Source organism: Sipha flava, unplaced genomic scaffold, assembly GCF_003268045.1.
Source record: "Sipha flava isolate LNK unplaced genomic scaffold, YSA_version1 32_pilon_pilon, whole genome shotgun sequence".
Lineage (NCBI taxonomy): Eukaryota > Metazoa > Arthropoda > Insecta > Hemiptera > Aphididae > Sipha > Sipha flava.
Genome location: NW_020273018.1, coordinates 2008348 through 2031315, shown reverse-complemented (window position 1 = coordinate 2031315; position 22968 = coordinate 2008348). Strand labels below are relative to the sequence as shown.

General features: G+C 29.3%; 3 protein-coding genes across 5 annotated transcripts in view; 1 reads left to right on the top strand and 2 right to left on the bottom strand.

Moving 5' to 3' along the window:
* Positions 1–948: 948 nt before the first annotated feature.
* On the bottom strand, positions 949–2620 carry LOC112687025 (60S ribosomal protein L35). Its single transcript, XM_025559545.1, has 4 exons — positions 2511–2620; positions 2222–2358; positions 1842–1923; positions 949–1145 (listed from the first exon to the last, which is right to left on the bottom strand). Exons 1-4 carry the CDS (start codon positions 2511–2513, stop codon positions 996–998), a joined length of 372 nt encoding a protein of 123 aa, XP_025415330.1. The 5' UTR covers positions 2514–2620; the 3' UTR covers positions 949–995.
* Positions 2621–2961: 341 nt separating this feature from the next.
* Positions 2962–8938, top strand: LOC112687024. The gene is made up of 7 exons (XM_025559544.1): positions 2962–3182; positions 4214–4376; positions 4604–4769; positions 4837–5187; positions 6379–6501; positions 7820–7916; positions 7998–8938. Exons 1-7 carry the CDS (start codon positions 2962–2964, stop codon positions 8092–8094), a joined length of 1218 nt encoding a protein of 405 aa, XP_025415329.1. The 3' UTR covers positions 8095–8938.
* A 2714-nt stretch (positions 8939–11652) lies between these two features.
* LOC112687029 (methyltransferase-like protein 9) overlaps positions 11653–22968 on the bottom strand; it is a 101848-nt gene continuing 90532 nt past the window's right edge. For all 3 annotated transcript variants that reach the window (XM_025559550.1, XM_025559548.1, XM_025559549.1), the window contains 3 exons: positions 14542–14751; positions 12667–12848; positions 11653–11988 (listed from right to left, as the gene is read on the bottom strand). In XM_025559550.1, coding sequence (XP_025415335.1) covers positions 11759–11988; positions 12667–12848; positions 14542–14751 — 622 coding nt within the window. In that variant the 3' untranslated portion in view covers positions 11653–11758. The remainder of the gene's footprint in view (positions 11989–12666; positions 12849–14541; positions 14752–22968) is intronic.

The window sequence follows — 22968 nt, the reverse complement described above, 5'->3', positions numbered from 1 at the left end:
AACAAAACCAACTAAAATTAAATATAAATTATATAATAATATATACTGATATATAAGTAATTTACAAGTTATTATATATTATAAGGTATAGTTAGTGAAAAATTTACTCCACACACTATTCATATATTAAAAAATGTATAAAGTAATTTACAAGTTTATACATTTTTATAATATATGTATAGTTTGTGGAGTAAATTTTTCACTAACTACACCTTATAATATATAATACCTATTTATAATGTATAATCTTAAGTTATTATTTTGTCCCTACTGAAATCCTAGAGGGGATCACTAAAAAACAATTGAATTTTATTTTATGCATAAATTCACCAAGGATTCTCTTTGACCGGTGTTGCATTTTAATTTTTTATCAACCAAGATTATTAATATATCCATTAAATCCATTATTGGAGAGATGTATAAGGTATACACTAAATTGCATTTAGTTAAAATTTCACTTATAGTTTTTCTAGCTAAGAATAAACATTTAATATAAGTAATGCATATACAGTTTTTGGCCATTTGGTATATAAAGTTGAATTATTGCTATCAAAATTCAATTATTTTACTTATAAATATTTATTAAATAACACTATAAAATATACATTAAGTTATGCAAAAAATTTAAAAATATTAACCTGCGTTGTAGTTTACTCTTGAATCGATGAGTATTGATTACAATTTATTTTCAATAAAAATACATCAAAGATAAATAATTTTTATGTGATTTGGTTATTAACTCTATGAATAATTATTTACCTTGAAAAACAGTTATCAATTTCTATAGAATAAATTTGTAATTTGATCTCTTGGTACATATGGAAGTTGAAAAAATATATTCTTAAGCAAAACACATTTATGGTTTCATTTTAAGTTAAATGGTAATAAATAATAAATTATTATTATAATTTGTAGTAATTGCAAAAAGAATCAAATCAAATAACAATATTTTTTTTATCAAACAGACTTTTTATTTAAGGTCAATAAAACAGTATTTAAGCTTTTACAGCATACATCCTTGGGGGGAACTTATTCTTCTTCTTAATTTCTTTCATTGTTTTAACACTAAGTTCCTTCTTTGTCAGTGCACGCCTCTTAGCCCGGGTAAGTTTTGGCCTCAAATCCAAAGGCTTGTATTTACGGTTCTGCAAAAAATAATCAAAAATTTCATTTAAATTTTTGGTTTAATCATTCCGGTTCCGTTCTAATCTAAATAAATAATTATAACATATGTAATAATAAATTAAGTATGGCTGTATATTAAATAAAAAAAAAAAAATGTTCATACCAAACATAATTATATAAAATATATTATATTAATATAGATAAGGAGATTAAGATTTATTATAATATTTGATATTCAAAAAACATGAACAACATTATCCCCAACTATCAATTTATTTTAAATTTAATGCCAATTATTTCCAAATTAATATAATATTAATTAATTTAAGTTAACTGATAGGTCAAAGAACAACCTGACAAGATACATTAGTAAAAAAAAAAGGGGACACACAAGATGTAGGTATTAAATTATTCAAAATTAATTTTTTTTCAGACTTGACCTGTTGAGTTTGTGGTTTGTATCATAATTTTAATTTAAAGAGTATATTATATACTAAGCTTTAAGTTTTGTAGTAAACAATTATTTTAATTGTCAATTGGTTTCACGCAAAAAAGAAAAAAGAAATTCACTGGATATTAAATATAGTATAATTATATTATTATTTTTGTATATATTTAGTATTATTAAATTAGTAAAATTTTAAACACATGTATTAACATTTTAGTTAAAATTTAAGCCAATACATATGGATTTACTATATAAATTAATGACAAACCTTGAAGATTTTACGTAGAGCTTCCTTTTGTTTTTGATGAATTACAACATAACAACGAAGAATTGCTTTACGGACAACACGGCTGAAATAAAAATAAATAATGTTGACTTATGTTCAAAATTAATAACTAATTTCATGATAGTTTTAAAGTAAATATATAAAATATAAATTGTAGTCATGTTATTAGAACAGAAATTAAATATTTATCAAGTTTCTATCAATTAATTTAAAACGACAGACAACTTTAATTTGTTTAATGAAAAAATTAACAGTAGACTAAAAACAAATTCAGGATTCAAACGAGGTACATACAAGAAAGAGTATCTCGTTTGGGTTCTATGACGGATAGTGATATAGAATATGAAAATTATTAAGCTTACATCCGGGAAAGTTTTGACGCTGTACCTCCGGTAACTTTAGAAACTCTTAAGTTGGCTAATTCTTGCTTCAACTCTTCAAGTTGCTTCAACAGTGATTCCTTGTCCTTAAGACGCAGGTCGGAGCACTTGACTTTCGTCTGGAAAATATCATTAAAGAAAAATTATAAAAACGTAAAATATCGGCATGACCATTGATCATTTCGTTTAACAATTAATCGAAGTTAATAATGGTAACACTAAAACAGAGAAACCATAAGAAACGATTAGGATTAAAACGGATACAACTTACCATTTTGTCGTGTTATAATTTACAAAGTGTCCTACCGAACTGAAAGACGGGTTTCCTACAATTATTGTGTTTACAGATGAGCAAGACACTCATAACCTAAAAGATCTTGGAAGAAAATTTCATGGAATAGTAAACCTTTGATCATTTTAATTTGTAAAAAAATTTTTACGTTATCTTTTGATAAAGGAAAAAAAATAATACTAATAAAATAATAACAATTGTTTTTTTTTTTTTGCTTTATAGTTATAAACTTTTAGTCCTTAAATTTAAGTTACTTTAAAACGTACGTAATGTACTCTAATCGTTTATTTACTATCTGTAGTGTTTAACATCAGTGATTAGTTCATTTTGCTAACGCTGGTTGTATTAATATAACAACTGAAATCCATGATAAATACTCTCAATCCAAGAAAGAGATAATTGTAAACGATTATTAAATTTTTTTTTTATCATGAATCAAATGGATATCGGACTGACTGAAGCAATGAAAAACATAGTTCCTAAAGGACTACCGAACGACATTAATTCTGCGTTCAGTGGTTATGTGACGGAGAAATTGTACATGTTGTTGCAGCTGTATCTGCAAAACAAAGGATGGAACAGTATAGAACTGTTGAAAATATTTTCTGAAATGAAAGATTCCTCAGTGTTACCAAGTGCTTCCTACTTGCAGTGAGTTTTTTATTTTAATGTTTTGTTAATTTAAATTTTATCAAACTATATACTTTATAATAAATAAATTATATACTTACAAAATTCAAAAAATATCCCATGATTTGTTATGAAAAACTATATCGGACAGGTAATTGGGAAAAGTGAAAAAGCATTCCGAGTGTTTTAAAATGAAAATATCCCTCGATTTGTTATGAAAAACTATATCGGGTAGGTAACAGGGAAAAGTAAAAATCATTCCAAGTGTACCTAGAGACCAAGCAGTGTCGCTCACTCGGACTGTTTTAGGTAAAAAAATATTTACGATATTTAGGTTTATGTTATATTTGTCTAATAAACCCAGTAAAATGATAACCAGGCGGATAACATACTATGTCTGTAATAGAATATTAAAAGACATTAAAATAAAAATTGTAGGTAATAAACTCGTATCTATCTAATGTTTCAGTTGGGCTTAAAATCACCGTAATTGACAGTATACGGTCTACATTGTTTGTGAAATATGTCTTTTAATCTTTTAAATATTTTTGAATTTTTCTCTTGTAAAACAAATAGACGATGAATGAAACTAATTTTATAAATAATGTAAAAATGTATAAATTGTTAAATAATATGTAAAAAAATAAAATAAAAACAGTTTAATTAAAAAATCTCTCGGTAGCTAAACTGCTATTATACCCTTAAATTCTATAGTAACAAATAAAAACAAAAATATACCTATTATAATTTCTTAAAAATATTATTTGGAATGCACTTTCTTAACCATTTAAAAAAATTGTATCATATTTATGTTTACAAAATTTTCAAGTAATTTTTATAAAATATTTTCAAGTTATTAGGCAAAAAAATATGAAATAAAAATATTTTACATAGCACGTTATTCTCACCAACCCTTCAATTGTTAATGTATATTGTATGTTTTAAGTATAATTTACTTTTATTGCACTATCATAAGTATTAGAAATGTTATGATAGTGCAATAAAGAATGAAAAAAGTATTAGAAATGTTTTTTCATTCTTTTTAATTTCAGAATGATGGCTTCAAGAGTATCATTAGATAGCCAAGCAAGATTAATCCTTAGGGAAAATGGCAAAATTATTTTACCTTATGAACATTTTGCAAATGCTGTGATGTTAAAGCATATGAATGGTCCACATGGATTACATTTAGGTGTTGAAGGAACTGTTAGAGCGGTAATAAAAGATAATTTTTTTAAGGAATCAATAATTTGAATATTATGTTTTGTTTTAACTGATTACTTTAATGCCTAATAGAAAATGTAAATCAAATGCTAATATATTACTATCATTTTTTTTTTATCAAATATATTTGTGGCATATTTATTTCAAACTGTTTGTTTATTCATTTTAATTACAATTTTTTAAAGTTATCATTTTTTTACATTACATTAATTTAAAAGGTTATGGATTCATATACCATTGGCCGTGAAAATTTTGGTATGGAAAAAGAATTCATTATTGAAGTTGTACAAAATTGTCCGAACCCAGCATGCCGTTATTACAAAAATCAATTAGATTTATCTCAACATGCTAAACAGTCTAATTACATGAATTCTTCAAACTCTGGTAGGATAATTATAAGAATAAAGTAGTTCGGTCAATTAAAATTTGTTTTTTTATAATTGTATTATAGGAGTGAATATACCAGTTAGTCGAGAAAGTCCAAATATCTCAATGAGTCAAATGATTAATCAGCAACTAAGTGCTCATGGATTGACTCCTGCAAACACTCCATCTCAACAACCCCATTCAGTACCTGTGGATCTAACTGGACCATCTCCTCATCAAGCTCCTGAAATACCGAATCCCCTTCCTATACACATACCACAGGCTCCAAAAACTGTGAGTGCTCGACAAGCACAGCATAATAAGTTGGCTGATTTTCTAAAGGCAAATCTTGAAAATTTAGACAATAAAGATTTATTGGCAGCCCATGATACTACTTGGCCTGAAGTTACAGACAACCGTAAAGGTCATTTAGACGGTAAGCTTTCTAATAAATAGTTAAAATAAATTATGTTATTGTTTGGTAGTTAACTTATGTAATTAATAAATTTATTGATTTATTTGGCATTTAATGTTAAAATAAATTTATATTTTTAATTTTTAATTAAAGCCTGATAAAATTTTTAATAGTCTGAAATATTTTTATTCAGATTTGTAATTATGAAAATATCATTAACTCATACAGCTGATTTTGTTGATGGGGCTTATATTAAAATTGAAAATTGTATTATGTTGTATAAATGCGCAAAGACATGTTAAAAACTAAAATTTAGTTTTGCAATTAAAATCTTTTGTTTTATCTAAAATTCAATAAATTATTACATGCTCATATAATTTAATTTTGTGATTTAGAGTTAATTTTAAATCATACATGTTTTCAACAATGTTTTTCAATATATCATAATTCATACATAAATTATAAATTATATTAATTCTTATATAATTCAATTATAATTATATTAATTGGTTGTATAATAAGTTTTGATTATATATTATATATTCAGTATTTGTATTATTCTACTCATGCAGTATCCAAGGAGATTTTTTTAACCAAAATACAAAAAAAATTGAATCTGAAGAATAGTAAGTTATATTATGATTGATACAAATAAAAGGACAAAATACGTCTATCTATTACTTTTTTAAATAAGCTTTTGCATTAATTACAGAAAATAAAATTGTTATATGGCTACTTTTTTCAGAAATATTCATGTTGTATAAAGTATCTCATATTTGATCCATATTATGGTTAACGAATTTATATTTACAGCAATGAGATTATTAAAAATAATATACAGTTATATTTTCTAAAAAATTGTATTCTTCATAAAATATTTGTTTTTAGTAGGCATTTATTGAATAGGAAATAAATAATAGGTTTCTATTGATTTTTAATTTATTTCATTTTGGTAAGATTATAGTGCTTATGCTACTCACTGTAATAGTGTGCAATAATACTTTAAATTATAATATTATAAGTTTAGTTATTAATGAGATGAATATAGTGTTTTTAATTGTTTCTTATAATACAGTAAAATTATAAGCAATTCAGAAATACATCTTTAATTATTTTGGAGAAGGTTACTATTGAAATTAAAGTTGTACAGAAATTTATTAAATAAAGTACTATTGTTGAAATTAATGATATTGTTATTTTTTTTTTTTTTAGCTGGCCAAGAAAAAATTATTAGAGCATTTTCGGAAATTATGAAAAATATGAATAGAATGAAAGCATGTGTAAGACCAGCTATGTGTAAGCCTTATGGAAAACAATCTGAATCATTACAAAAAAGTAATGTTAATAAAATTAATATTGTCTAGTTATCATTTATGAGTTAATTAATCTTCAGTAAGATGTGAGGTATAATAAATGACTTAAATTTTAAGATCGATATTCAATGGAATTTCAATATTCTTGCATCAAAAATAACATTAAAACACAATTTAAAATGAGTATATAATAGTTAACCTTTTTAAAGGTTATTTTAATTGTGACCAAGCTAAATGATTTGGTCATCTCGAAAGAAATATTTTCTTTCAAATTTGTATTTAAATATATGTATATGTTACGGTAATAGTACGAATACTGGTGAAACCTAGGATATGGATTGTTGCTTGGTTAAACCTTGAATAATTTTAGCAGTTCGGACTTTTACCAATGAGTTTTGGTAAATCTTAGAATCAACAGTTAATGATTATATAAGTGCGAAATTATATATTTTTTCCAATTCTGTGATAATTCTTACCTATAAAAATATTTGTTGCCCTAATGTTAAAATTTTTATATATTTTATTAACTTCATACATAATACGGTTTCCACCTTCATGGCCTGTTGCAATATGAGTATAATATAACTCATTATACCGAACATAATGCATTACTTCGAAGTCATCATTCATCAGAACAATTAGTTTTTTTTCACCAGCAATATTAACAATATCAAACCATTTAAGTCGCCGATAGTGAATTGTTTTTTCACATTAACAGATTTAGCTACTTTAACTTTACTAAAAAATATATTATATTTTTCCTCAGATAAATAAAAACCGACATATCGAATACTGTGTATACTCGTAATACTAACCACGATAATTGTAAAACGAATACTGCTCGTAAAATTGCTTTCTGCAATTGGCCTAGATATCAATTTATTAAATTAATCTTCTATTAAATCTGTTCCATATCTTAATCATTGAAGACACAATGATTAAAACTATTATTATAATTCGTATCATAGTCAAAAATTAAATGAACTATATAAATTAATACTATTGATATCAACACAAATGCACAAGAATAAATACAGGTAAGAATTATCACAGAATTGGAAAAAATATATAATTTCGGATTTTTATAATCATTGATTGTTAATCCTAAGATTTATTGAACCTCGTTGGTAAAAGTCCAAATTGCTGAAATCATTCGGGATTTTACCAAACAATAATGTATATCCTAGGTTTACTGGTAAATTCTAGGTTTCATCGGTATTTGTACTAGAACCGTAACATATATATATATATATATATATAACTAAAATTTTAGTATTTTATTTAAATTTACCACAGAATATTAAATAATACTTTGTATTAAATTTAAAAATTAATTTTAGCATTGATTGACACGATTCAACTTGTTCAGTCGTTAAGATCATTTCTTCCTCCTCCACATATTGCTGTTAGTAGTTGGAAAAATGAAGATAAACACGGGTAACAATATAGGAATTTGTTTGCATTTAATTATTGAATAATTTAGAATTTTAAAACTAATAACAAATATATATTTTCTAGATTGAGAAAAAATGTTTTGGACAACTCAAATCAAACAGTTTCAGCTGCCAATTTTAAAGATCTCTGTGATGCTATGTCTCGCAACAAGCAAAATTAAGAGCATCTATTGCTATTCAATTTTATAACTATTTTCATTCAATTTCAAAATTCACATTGCTTTTATTTTATATTAAGTCTAGTCAAAATTCCCTATTTTTCAAAATTAATGGGAAACTCTGGTTACCTAGAGGGATATTACCATTTTATTAAAATTTAATCTAATTAATGTCTCTAATGAGTGTCTTCTAGTTTGATGGATTTACCTATATTTTTTATTTTGACATTATTTTTAATTTGATATCTTTTTAAATTTATGAACTTCAATAATAATTTATGATTTAAAACTATTGTTCTTACGTACATGTATTGTTAGCATGATATCAAAAAATGATGTGTTGCCAAATGTTTATGTTTCATTTATTGAGAAACATTTCATGCCATAATAGTAACTTAAGTATACATTAAATAATTAATTCTTTCATTACAATTACGTAATGTAATCATAAGTTAACGCATTATAATATGTTGACTATTTTTTATCAATATTATATTAAATTATTCTAATTGCCATTTAATTTAACCCATAACTACTGGTGCATTATTATTCATTTTTTATTTTTTTATTGTAATAAAAATCAACTGTTTTTAAAATATCAGGATTAATCTAAATAAAATCCTTTTAGAAATGAGAACAGTAGAACCTTTTGTACGTCAAATTTTTTATTATAAAAAAATTTATGTTAGGTAGATTGATCTCAAATTATGTTGTTAATTTTGGAACGATTAAGTCAAGTTCCTTGTTTGAAAACTGCTAGTAAATACACCAGAAAATAAATTTCATACAAGTGGTTATGGGTTAATAATATATATTTTTAATTACATTTAATTGTTTTATTTATTGTGTGCACTATTCAAAAATTTGTTTTCAACATATTTTTTTTACTATTTTTGTTAGGGGTTTTGTTATTTATTTTATTAATGCAGTTAAATTTGTTTTCAATTTAACTATCAAAAAGTTTGTATTTGGTTCGAGTGAAATGAGTGATTTTAATTTGTTTAACTTATCTCCTTGACCATTTAAAAAAATTTAAGAAGTGATTCATCACTTTATTTACTTTAAAATTTATTTTACGCTAGTCAATAATAAAATCTTTAAAATTATTCATCGGTGATCTTTAAATAGTTAATATTTTCTTTGTTTAATTTGTATTAGATACTTTTTATTAAGTAAGCAAACATGTAATTTTTGACGAATCATTAGAAATTAATGTAATTGTACTTGTATGTTAATGTTGTTTAAAATAATATGAGATCTTCATATGTGTTCCAATACAATTATATACATTATTATTTGTTTAAATTATTTATAATTTTAAATCCTTAATGACTACAAGATATATGTGCAGTAAGTGTTGGTTGTTCAAACATTCTGTGTTATTTAATATAATATATTATGCATTTAGTATTATATATACATTATATGAGTATAATATTAATGCAATGGGGATGATTTGCTTATATTTTATCAATATTATCATGCTAAATTATAACTCGATTATATGTCCTCTAACTGTATTTTTGAAGTATGAATTGTGTAGGTCTTATCATAAACTCATTAAATCAATATGTATACCGATATTTGATGTTATAATTAATAATTTCTATTCATTTTGACAATTTTGAAAGAGGATTGAAATTGCACACATTAATGTTCACATTAGGCTAAAAATTAAATTATATTATTATTTAGTAGAAGGAAAATGTGGTTTGTCAGTTTCTTAACTATTATTTTATTAATTATCAAAAAGTCCTGATTTGTGTGCATTTAAAAAGCTTAAAATAGTATGCATTAAGACAGCGGTTCTCAAACCGTGGTACGCGTACCACTAATGGTACGCGAAAGGCCGCATGGTGATAGAACGGAAATTAAAAATTCATTATTTAACTCGTATATTAATTTAAAAACACTAATAAATTTGTAATAATAAATAAATAGTTATTTTATTTTAGTATTTTAGTGCCTTTTTATTTAAAATAAATATATTTAATTATGTGAAGTTTGTATGGTTCTATTTTTAATCATTAACGTGACTGATTGATAATATATTCGTGTAGTACGCGAAAAAAAAAGTTTGAGAACCGCTGCATTAAGAAATCTTTAAACATGTACTTGATATGTTTTTATTTTTTTTAAGTACAGATATCAACTATAATATTAACTAAAGTAACTAACGGTAAATATTTAAAAATATATTCAATAAATAAAATAAATACTTTAGTAAGGAATAATAATAAAAAAAATAACTATACATTAAGTTCTTTTATACTATTTCTTTGGTAAATATTTATGAAGTATAAAAAATATTGAATTTTTATAGATTAAAAATATAAAATCACACTTTAGTCATAAATAAAAAGGTTTTGATTAATAAATACGATTTATGATATTTACATTTTGTAAAAAAAATTCACAATAATATATTTTTTTATGTGTTCAGGTATATTTATCTTTAATAAATGTTTATAAAGACTTAACTATTTTTTTACATCTACTGTTGTCAGTGACGCATAATTCATATGAGCAACAGAGTAAAAAGTGAAGTTTCCTGGTAGCTGTATTTTATTGTTTCCAGATATAATTAATTAAATTTATTATTGTGATACATATTTTAGTTTTTATAGAGCAATTGTTATTTTGTATATTGGATAAATAACAGGGGTATATTTTTTAGGGGGGAGGGTGCGATCCCCCCCCGAATCCGTATTTAAGGAATTGATCATATGTGAGATACACATTTCAAATTTTTTTAATGTGGATCATTTTATAAGGTTACATAGTGTCCATATTTAGTGAAAAATCAAATAAAACACAAGCGTAACTTTCAAAATATAGACAGGTGTTAAAAAAGAACAACACAAAAGTCGATTCCAAGTGGATCCGGCATTAGATTAAAAAAAAAAAAAAAACTACAAATACGATTCACGTGATTTAAATATTACCAAACATTTTACTTGTACATTTTAAGCATGAATTAAAGAAAAAAATTGAGTTGCCCTCTCCCCCCCTATAAGTAAGTCTTAATACGCCCTTGATAAATCATAATCTAAATTCCACTATAAAATATGAATAAAATAATTAGTTTTATGAACTTGTATATAAAATATGCTTACATATGTCACTATCCCTAAAATATACATTTATATACAAAATACATTTTTTTCCATGCATACTCTGTAATTAATACAAATATTCCACGTTTTTTAATCCCATCAAGCTGATACACACATTACAAATATATAAATGCATATATATCTTGATGTCTACAGACATTAACTAATAACTGTAGTAATGATAGTAGTTTCTCTTACAAAATAAACGTATATCTTGGACTTTTCCTGATTAATTTTTTAATTTTGACCTAAATTAAAATCAATGCATACATTTTTATGTTATTTTCCTATTTGCATAAAATCCATAAAAATACACTTGTTATATTATAACAATAAATAATTTGGTACAAGTTTTATACCAAATATACAAAAAACAATGTAATTAAAAGAAAGTGTGTTTATTGTAGTTTATAATATTATTTGAAAATAATTAAAATAAATTAAAAATTATATTTATAAATGATTGACTGAGTTTTAATGTTCAAAAATTGACTTAAACTTATCTTAAAACCATTGAATCATGCCATTGGTTAGTCGATTAGTGCACCACTCTACACTTTGACAGTCTTCTCAACTTGGGGTTGTTTTACAGACAGTATGAAAACGGCATCAGACAACCAATAGTAATCTTGTCTTAGGTCGCCTTCGCACAAGTATGGAAGTCTTGTCCAGCACAGCACATTGAAACCAAACGGCTCAAACACATTGTGGATGGTTGAACACACTTGTTCCTCGAAATTTACTCCGGTAATGGACAGTTTCTGTCCCGGCACCATGGAACCTAATCGGAAAAGTATAAAAAAATATGAGCTCATATAAACGCAAATCAATGTATCCTAATTTTAGCGTTGATCTGGTTATCAGTTAGACTGGTTAAATCTAATGATGTGATCTTTGGATTCATTGAAGTCTATCATTACCTATTTTTAATTTTCAATAAGACCAGTGGCGTTGGTGAACGACGTTTGCCTAACGCAATTGTTTATCCTCAGAAATCTATCAAGGAGTGGGTATCACTCAGCTCATGTATTTACAAACAAATATTATTTAAATAATTCAATTAATTAGTTAATCGTATGCATTGAAAAATTATATGTTATACACATATGGAAGACTGAAAGGAGTTAAGTAAAATCCTATAGTACAGTAGAATAGTTATATACATATATATTATGTAGTAGGAAGGCGGGGGTATTTTAGGATTGTTTAGATACTTTGCATAAGGTTTGAAATATGCTTGTTATACCACTGAATAAGACACTCATGATGTTCCTGAATATTATTTGATTTATTATTTTTGATTTTTATTATTTTTGATAAAAGTATTAGGATAAAGCCTACTTTTTCTTCCAACAATTCTCTTCCCCGTTAGCGGTACTGATGACAACCTTAATTTCTAAGTTTAATCGGTCAAACTGAATAGCAGTTTCCTTAAAGTCCCGTTGACTGTAGAACTTACTGAATTCATCGAAGGGTCTGTAAGGCAATACCAATGCCACAACGATTCGGCCGTTTGGTTTCACGGCCTTTTTCATATCATCCAAAAGTTTTAAGGGCTCGCTGCACCGGTCCAACAGGTTCAAACATGATACCACATCGAACTGTTCTCCGTGAGTCCACCACGAGTCTACGTCCAACACACTGGAAAGATATTATTCGTTTTAGTGTAAAAGTCAAAATAGAAATAACTATTGTACACAATAGGTCCTATATATGAATTTGGCGCGTAAACAGGAATACTTGTTGGACAATCCTCATGCTCAGAAAAATAATTTATGATTATTCATACCATGAGCCTAAAAAATTAACTATAATATTATCAGTGGCTCCTAAACGTTTTTTTAAATTTAATTCTTAAAAATAAAAAATATATTGCACCTCCCATGAAAAATTCAATACTTAATCAAATAAAAGACAAGTAACAGAAATAATTATTCGACTATTTATTATTAAAATTTATAAGTCAAAAATCATAGATTTTATTTTTATCCATAACATCAATTGTAGAAATCATACGAATTATTAATAAGTACTTAATCCATATCTACTCGTATTATCTACACAACTAAAGGTCTAAAGATTATATGTCAATGATTATCATCATAATGTCAATTAGTTATAGCTAAAAGTTCTTTTATTATTTAGTTTCTTATGTTGCAGGTCCCTGTTCGTAGTAACCGGAAGGTCATTAGTCAAGTTCGTTTTATTTTACTCGTTATAGCAGATATCTTGTTATAATCATATTCGTTGTAAACGTATATTTTAACATACAATCATATGGGCTTATGCCGGGACCTACTTTTTTTCTCGTTTTAAACAATATCTCGCTCTAAGCAGTGCTCTTTGTGGTGATTTCTACTGTATTTGGTGTTATAGTTACATTTTAAATTTATGTATAACAGATACTTGTAAAAACATTGACTCTAAAAATCTTTTTGAGTTTTTAAATCGTTTAGCTACTTTTTTTGGTAATTCTTACAAACGGATGAATATCCTAGTTGTTTTAAAGAAGATATATTTATATATAAGATAAATATTTTATATTATCAATTCCTGAACATGGCTTACAAAAGTTGGCAGAATCAGCAAGTATTGACCACAATAAATTAGTTAGGGCTATATCGTATGTATATTTAGGGCCGCTTAACTGTGTTACCGATAACCTCCCAGTCCGTTCCTGATAATACCAACAAATCATAAGAAGATACTTAATATTCGTATTTTAGTGGAGTACATGTCAACTCAACTCTGCTAATGTTTTTCTATGCCTGGCGAAATGAATGGTGTTGTTGCGTTGGTATACCACTAGTGACAGGCAATTTGAATCGATCTTTTTCATGCGATGAATCAGTCTCCATGTTCCTATCTTATAAAAGATCGATTCATTTTTGTGAAAATCAATTCGAATCGTTAACCCAATTCTTTACTCGTTTGTAATCGTTGATACAATATTTTATGCAAACCGATTCATTATTAATTGTTTATTTGATTTCCGATATTTTCACAGTGCTGATACCATTTGTTCTTATCCCGAAACTTTCATTGCGGTTTAAATAGATCCACTTTCAAAATTCACCCATCACTAAAAGTTACTACACATATCACATATTTTCATCTACTTATTATGTAGATTACAGGAAAATCTGTAAAAAGTGTCTTCTATTGTTAAAAAAAAAAAAAAAAACAAAATATAAAGTGAGTCGATCTTTTGACAAGGATCTTTTTTCGGATCGATCTAAATTCAGATTTAAATCGATTCAAAAGATCGATTTACTTTTAAGAATCAACCTTCGCTAGTACCAACACAGCTAGAGTGTCTAATGGATGAACTTACGTGAAACCTTTTTGGGCTAAGATCCGTAACATCGGGCCAGACTTTTCAGTCGCGTAGATTTGATGGACCAGTGGTGTGTACTTTTCAGTGGTGGCTCCGTCGCCTGCGCCCAAGTCGATTAGCGTCGAGCCGCTGTCGAAATACGTGATGTTCAGTAGTTGTCTGATTTGGTCGGTGGAAAACACGAACATGGACCCTCTTCGCAACAACCTGTTGGCAGGCGAACCAGAACCAATTGCAATTGTTATCGTACACGTATTTCAATATTAATTGATAATTTTAGTTTTATCGCGCGCTCATGTGGTGTGTGTGTGAGTAGATCGGGTTTTTGTATTTGTTTTCTGATGTCACCACGGGGCGTTTACGCGCGTATTGTCATCGCGCGTGAAGTTTCGCGCGTTACACTATTTGACGGTGGAAGGGGTGTATTTTTATTTTTCGTGAACCTTAAACGCCCCTTTGAACCGGACGGGCACACTACGCTATAAATAACCGTGTTCTCCCCCCGAGCGTGTGAATGTTAAAAACGAAACACCAACCCGATAAATAAGATTGAAATTGAAACACCGAGTCACGGAGTAGCGAAACGACGCCGAGACTTTTAACTCTCATAGGTTAAAATAGGTTTTTTTTTGCATTTTTTTTTTCTTCATATAGACATTTGTGCGATAAACCAACATGACTATGTGTCGCGGTCAAAAAAGTATAGAGTGATTTACACAACTCTGTTGTACATCGACTTAAAGTCAAAAAGTCACTGCGAAATGCAAATCAATTTATATCTAATTATATATTTGGTATACATACCATAGAAACTCAGTAGGTATATTTAGATTTATCATGTTATGCCATTTTCCAAATGTCGTACTGCAGGCATCAGTTAATGAGGTATGTATATTTTTAAAACTTTTTCTAGGTTTTTGGTAATTTTGATACTAAATATACGCCGAAGTGACATTTCTTGACCACTTAGAAAAATCAAAATAAATATCTTTTCGTAATAGTGTGGTTTTCATTACGAAATTGGTAATGTGAATATTATAAAAAGGTGCATACACAAAACATATTTTGAGGGGGGGGGTTTAAGGTTGTACATTTATATATATATATAATCTACAAACAATATTTACTTCATAAAAACATATTTAATAATTTTTCTGAATTTCCGAGGGGGGGGGGGGGGGAAATCCTCCCCCCCTTGGCACGTGCGTGATTTTAAATGTTTAGCGATTCAGAGTTTTGAATGACGTTTGAAAAAAAATGTTTTATTCGTTATTATATATTTACCTACACGTAACGGATTCAGATATAAATTGCGAAAACAAATGTAATTCAGTATCTATTACAGTTAACGGACACGGGATAATGTCTTTGTATGTGATGAACTTACGTGTAGATATTTTACATTAAAAATGTCAGTGGATAATTTCATCTGCGTACGATTTGAGAGTAATAGAGTATGGTGGAAAAAAGATATCGTCGAACACGCGCGGAGATATGTGAGACGCGAACATACGAGAAATAACAAGATAGTTGTATTCGTGCACCCAAACGTATCCTAATTCGTCGTATTTTTTGTCATGTTTGTACCTACGTCAAAGAATAACTAATGGTTCTGAACATAATACTATGTACAAAATCGTTTTACAGACTGCACGGGCGTATATATCGCTATATAAATACGTATAGGATTTAACAACGAACGTGTTGAAATTGATTTAAAAAAAAAGTTTAAATTTGTTACAACACAGGGTTGTACCTACCTGATAGATGTGTATTATAATAATTCAGATTAAACTTAATATCGAGTATTATTAATAGTCGTTACACGTGAATATACCAACGGTCCGAAGACGAAATTTAAAGATTAATGAGGTTGGCGTGCAAAGATGGATTGTTATTTTTTTCTCGCACTATATCCCATCGAGCGCTGCATGTATGAATGATTCGAAGACGTGTTTAACGTCTAAGAACACATCATATTATTGTACATAAATTAACATAATATGTTGATAATAGCATGTTTTTCTTGACTACATCTTGATTTGGTAAAACGATTTATGTCATGAGATTTGAGTTGCGCATAATAATCACGTTTAAAACATATGTTTCCAGCGGAGTGACGACGTTGTCGAAGTTGATGCTGTCTGAGATGGTACAGGTAATATAAATAATAAATACTATACACACAATGGTGGGCCAAAGGGCTCAATTTTATGTCAACTTTTCAGTGGGAGAGGTGATGTCATCCCGTACCTGTGGTGCCGAATTATATGCCAAGACTCCTACATTAATGATTAGGTCGAACATTTTATTTACATCATAATTCGCTTATAAGTAAATAATGTATATAAGAATAATAGACTATTATAGTGTATTGAAGTACTGTCTCATACTGAGATAATAAAGTAATAGTATTCAAACATAGATACATAGACGCAACTAGGGTTTTATTTTCGAAAAGTGGGCTAATTTTTTTTTTTTTTTTTTGTATCACTTTGGTAATTGACTTTTACTTTTTAATTTAAAACTGTTATGTGGAGGATACATACATATTTAAATATAAAAATGCGTTATTTAAAATGTAAGTTCAGTCTGCCACTGATTTCATATTTATATCGCGAATACAAAATCGTCGTATCAAAATCGGTTCGTAAAAAACTCACGGTATTACATGTCTCCGCGAAAAAAATACAGTCAACATACAAAACTTCTTCTTCTACTTCGCCTCTCTCTCAAATATTTGGGGTCGGCCACCCTTGTCCTTAACCTCCACTTGTCTCGATTTTCTACATCCCCTACGTACACACCAACAGCCCTCATATCATTTTCAACCGTATCCAACCATCTCATTTTTGGTCTTCCTATTTTCCCTTAAACATTCATTTTCATAACCACTCTTACGGCTTTTGTTTTGTCTCACTTCATCACATTTTTAAACCATCCTCAGTTTATATTCTCTCATCTTGTCCACTATTGACGCTACACTAATACTACCTCACACATATTTGTTCCTTATTTTATCTTCTCTTGTCCCTCTACTCATCCATCTAAGCATTCTCATTTCTGCAACACTCATACTCTGTTCTATTACCCTGTAAGCCACCCAATACTAAATCATACAGTATAGTTGGTCTCACTACACTAATGTAAAATTTACTTTTCAGTCTCATTGGAATTCTCCTATCGTATAAAACGCCCGAAACTTCTCTTCATTTAACGTAACAGTACTTAATCCTACGATTATGTTTTACTTCCATACCAAAGTCCCTATCCTTTTGTACAAATTATCTTAAATTTGTGGTCAACATTAGAATCGTATGATATATTTTCGTAATAGCCGAATTGGCGAATCACATTTCGTTAGATTCCAGCAAGTGCTAAATTGATCACAGATCATTTAGCAAAAGCTCCAGATTTCTAGTCATCGACGAATTTTTCGTACGCTGAAAATCAAAATATTTTTACACAAAATTTAAAAACACACGTACAATTTATATTTTATTAACAGACTTCCTGTATAGTAACACAGGCAATCTCATGAAGTCGTAATAAACACATCACACTGTATAATTTGTTATCCAACTTCAATGAAATCACGACCGTCTTTTACAAAGCGGTAAATATTATATTATAAAACTAGCCGACCCGTCACAGCTTCGTCCGTGATTGGTTGTTTATTTTGCCTTCGGACCATGATATGTAGAATATTTTATTCAAATATTATTGTTTAATGTGATCGGCAAGTAAATGTAAAAAAACGGTTAATGAAAACGGATTGAAATTTTTCTAGCGTTATAAATGATAAAAATAAATACAGATAAAAATGAAATAATTTATGGTTGATAAAGAATTTGATTGAAGTTGATGAAGAAAAAAAAAAGAATTAAAATAAGAATTTTATAAGACTTCTGAGTATATGATGTTTTTTGTTATATTTCCTGTTGAAATTAAAATCATAAGATGATTCGGGTCCCCAGTTCGAAAAAATGCCACGTATAATTGCCCATGTGAAAAGCACTCTGTACGAAGATCTACGCCAACGTACTTGAATGTTTGACCTTGCGCTTTGTTTATGGTAATGGCAAAAGAAACTTTAACCAGGAATTGAAGCCGTTTGAAAGAAAACGGCAAGTCGGAGGGAATCATGGGAATTCTTGGAATAAATGCAATTTCTCCTTTTGCTGGCCCTGTAAGAATTACGACTTTTATAATATTATTTCGCAACGATTTTATTTGTAATCTTGTACCGTTACATAAGTTCGGTGGTTGAAGATTACGTAATAATGTAATTGGAGCACTAATTTTTAATTTTAGCTTATGAGGAGGAAATTTCGAAGGAGAAAGAGAATTGAGAAATTCTTGTGGATAATGAATAGCATCATCTGTTGATGTAACTGTATCAATAGATAAATATTCACGTGAGTATCCATCGAATTTTAGAAGGATGATATCATTAATTTCTCCTGCTGTTACATTTCTCGGAGAGATAATAGCTCTTTCACATAACCACTGATAAGATTTATTGGACAGGTTAAAAATGTCAGGAAAAACTGTAGAAATCAACTCTTCCACGTTATTGACCACCCGTCCAATCGTGTGATTGACAGAAATGTAACCATTTTCATTTTCTAAAGTTCCATTTCCAATTTTCAACAACTGTGCTGGAAAAATATCGTCCCCTTCGCATAAATAAACTCTCATGTTTGTTCGCAAATAAAGTTTTTCAACATAGTTCCATATAGGGGAAGATTTTAAGCAAGCATTAACGACATCAACTCGAGTACCTTTAGGGATTACTGGTAAGGTTTGGCGGAAATCACCAGCGAAAACAAATGTTATGCCATCCATAAACTTATTATTAAACCTAAGATCTTTTAATGTTCGATCAATTGCTTCGATATGTAATCTGTGACTCATTGTACACTCATCCCACACAACGAATGAGGTTTCTTGAAGAATTTTTCCAAGAGGGCCATTTTTACGAATCGGACAAACGTATTCTATATCAAATAATACATTTAACGGTAACTTGAAAGTCGAATGAGCAGTTCTGCCGCCACTAAGGAGAGTTGCTGCTATACCAGATGAAGCTACTGCTAATGCAACTTTACCTGAGGATCTAATTTGAGCCAACAACAAATTAATTAGGAATGTTTTTCCTGTACCACCCGGAGCATCTAAAAAAAAAATTCTTCCTTGATGATTCATTACGCTTTCTGTAATAACACTAAAAGCATATTCTTGATCATTTACTAATTTTGGTAAATTGATTTCTACAAATTCTTGTAATCGGTTATTATCGTAAGAATGTAAAATTGAGAATTCAAAAGGATCAGATGCATTTTCATTTCGAACAGGTGAGTTCATTCCAAATTCAATTAAATATTTTTCAGACAGACAAACAACTTTATCTTCTATTACAATCAAACCTCTATTAAATATTTCATCAGAAAAAGTAAATTGCAAGTCATTTAATCGAGTGCGCTCTGTATGAAGAATATCTTCACAAAAATCATTTCTGAACTGTTCTCACAAAGATTGAGGTTCAGACGGTTGGCAGAAAACTATGATTATTGCGAATAATTCTCTTAATTTTGAAGGACTTTTTGAAAGAGTTGCCTCCGCTAGAGCATTTTTCCATTGCTCGTCATTTTCTTAAAGTCCAAGAGCAAAACAGATAGCTTTAAAAGTCGCGTGAATGACTCCATCAAAGGCCTTCAAGCTTTCAAATGAAGTAGGACCTTGTACATAATTTAGTAACAATCTTAAATGGAAGCACTCACTTTGATTTGGATGAATCGTGTAAATTCTACCAATGGCAGTGTCCATTTTTATTCCTGGCCAACCTGGAACATCTTTTCCCCGTCTTCTCTTTAACCAGCCTCTGCTATCATCCCAGGTATAATAAGAAGGAACTTTATGATAGAACAGTGTTTTCGCAAAATCATCATGTGAAAACAGTTCAAAAAATGCAGTTAGTTTCGTTTTTCTTGGATTTACAATAACTTGATGAAGATTATTAGCATTAAAGAAAACACGCTGTCCATTTTCTAGATGAACAGCCAAGTGTTGAACTGTCGGATCTCTATCATGGATTTCAAAATTGAAAATTCTCCTGAACGCTTCAGAAGTACATATGTATCGACCATTCAAATAATTTGTAATCTCATCGTTTTCACGATTAACAGAAAAAATAGCTCTATCTGATCCTTTATTAATATATTTACATATGTATTTTATCGCTTTAACCGAATGACAGTATTCTACGTTAATATGCGCATTAAAGCACCTAGATAGCACTGGACAATACGCTTTTATTAATGAACTTTTTTACTGACAAAAGTGGTACTAAGACCTTCAGCAGAGTGTCGGGTTTCAGCCAAAAGAAATTTCAGCTAAATCGGTTCAGTAGTTTTCTCGGTTAGTGCGGTCGAAGAAAAACCCTTACAATTTTATATATAGTATAGATAGATAGATATTCCACAACTTATTCATTATAATTTAGACGATTGCATTATCAAATTTCATTATGTATATACTCCGACCGAAATTAGAATTTTTCTAAACACGGACATCGCGAGATGTACAATATCGCATCGGAAATTTTCTTACATCCGTTTACAAATTTCATCATCGCGCACCTGGTGGTTAGTGCAAGAATCGTCATCATCTGTGCAATATGCGTCTCTCACAAACACGCTCACGAATATTATAATAATATTACACCGGGTCGGACCGATTAGTCGTTCACCGCGAGCGGGTGTGCGCGACACGAGTCTAAGGACAACTGCATGAAGAGTTACCGTCAACAAGAGATCGATCGGTAGTTTCCTCTCACCTTTTACGCATACACACATTCACCGACGGCATAAATGTATGAGAAAAGAGTACATATACGCAAGCACACATGCATATACACATACATTTATATGTATATACTTATTGTAAATGTATGCGTGCCGTATAGGGTATATGTGAGAGGGCGAAGAGACGTGCGCGCGCGTTGGAAGAATTCGCGTAAGAAAAAAGACGAAAAGGCGGTAACGACGACGGCGGCGGCGGCCAAAAAAGAATAATATTGTTCTTTCCATACACGGAATGTTGTGCGTGTGTGTGGACGGGTGTTTTTTTCCTCCCCGTCTTTCCGCAGGCTTTGGTGCGCTCCGGGTTCGTTATTTCACTACGTCGCGCATTTCCATATTATATACTATGTACGGTGAGCGTATAGGTGCGGTATATGGTGCGGCTGCGGGCCGGTGACGTTGGCTGTAGAGGGGTTGGCAGGGAGTACGATGGCAAGATGTGGAGGGGGGGGGGGTAGGAAATAAATTACGAGCTTTGCTATCAGACTAAAGACGAGGGCACGAGTAAAATCGGCGGTGGCGGCGAGGTAGACAAAAAGGCGCTAACGAAAAAAAAATATAAATAAAAATAAGAAAGAAAGAGAAAGAAAGAAAGAAAAAAGGTCGCATTTATCCGGAGGAAAATTCGCGTCTCCTCACCCCTCTTCCACTTCATCTATCCCTTCTTCACTATATTCACAATTTCTCCTTCCCCCCATCACTTTTCGTCCCTCCGATTGCTATGTATAGCCTTTTTCATCCACCGCCGCCCAGACAAATGATGATGATGACGCCGACGACGAGCGACGACAGCGGTTCAAAGGCTCGCAAATTGCCAATCAAGACGGTATATCTGCCGAGCACAGATTCAAAGACATATTATACATGCAATTTTTTTTTTTTTGCTTATTTATTTACTTTTTTTTATTTTTAGCCTATCAATATTTTCTAACCGTTGTTGTTGACGATATTTATTATAAGTGCATATATACATATTATTATTGTTATTAATAATATTATTATTATTGTTGTATTATGTACAGCAGCGTTACTGCAGCAGTAGACTCTATAGTATAGAGCTATAGCTCGTGTTTAGATGTCAATGCTGCGTCTGAATTTCGTTTTGCATATTACACACTATCCATAGCTGCAGGGTCGTTCACGTATGATAATATATATATATATATATATATTTCTGCACTGAAATAATTCGCTGTTGCCACGGTCGTGCATTACATCGTTTAAAAGAAATATTTCGAGTTAATATATACAGGTATACTAATAAATATATACAGAGCTGTGATGAGGGGAGGGGTCCTAGGGGCATACGCCCCGAGTCCATGGTTTAAAGGGGCGCCAAAAACTTTTTTTTATAATATTTTACACTTTTACATAAGTAAAATAAATGAGAAAGATTATTTCGTTTTACAATTATTTTGGACCATTACAATTTTCCTGAATAAATTTCCGACTATGTTCAAGTAATAACAATTAGTCAACGTAACATAGTAATACCTAACTATTTTGTATAATAATTACAACTACAATCAGCTTTAGTTTTTTGTCAAATCAATGTTCAAAA

Excerpts from the sequence above, each read along its gene's own strand:
- LOC112687025 (XM_025559545.1), bottom strand. Across the intron at positions 1,924-2,221 it reads GCGTCAAAACTTTCCCGGAT|CCGTGTTGTCCGTAAAGCAA; the intron begins GTAAGCTTAATA and ends TTTTTATTTCAG. Across the intron at positions 1,146-1,841 it reads CTCTACGTAAAATCTTCAAG|AACCGTAAATACAAGCCTTT; the intron begins GTTTGTCATTAA and ends TATTTTTTGCAG.
- LOC112687024 (XM_025559544.1), top strand. The coding sequence starts at position 2,962 with ATGAATCAAATGGATATCGGACTGACTGAAGCAATGAAAAACATAGTT. Across the intron at positions 4,377-4,603 it reads TTGAAGGAACTGTTAGAGCG|GTTATGGATTCATATACCAT; the intron begins GTAATAAAAGAT and ends TTAATTTAAAAG. Across the intron at positions 4,770-4,836 it reads CATGAATTCTTCAAACTCTG|GAGTGAATATACCAGTTAGT; the intron begins GTAGGATAATTA and ends ATTGTATTATAG.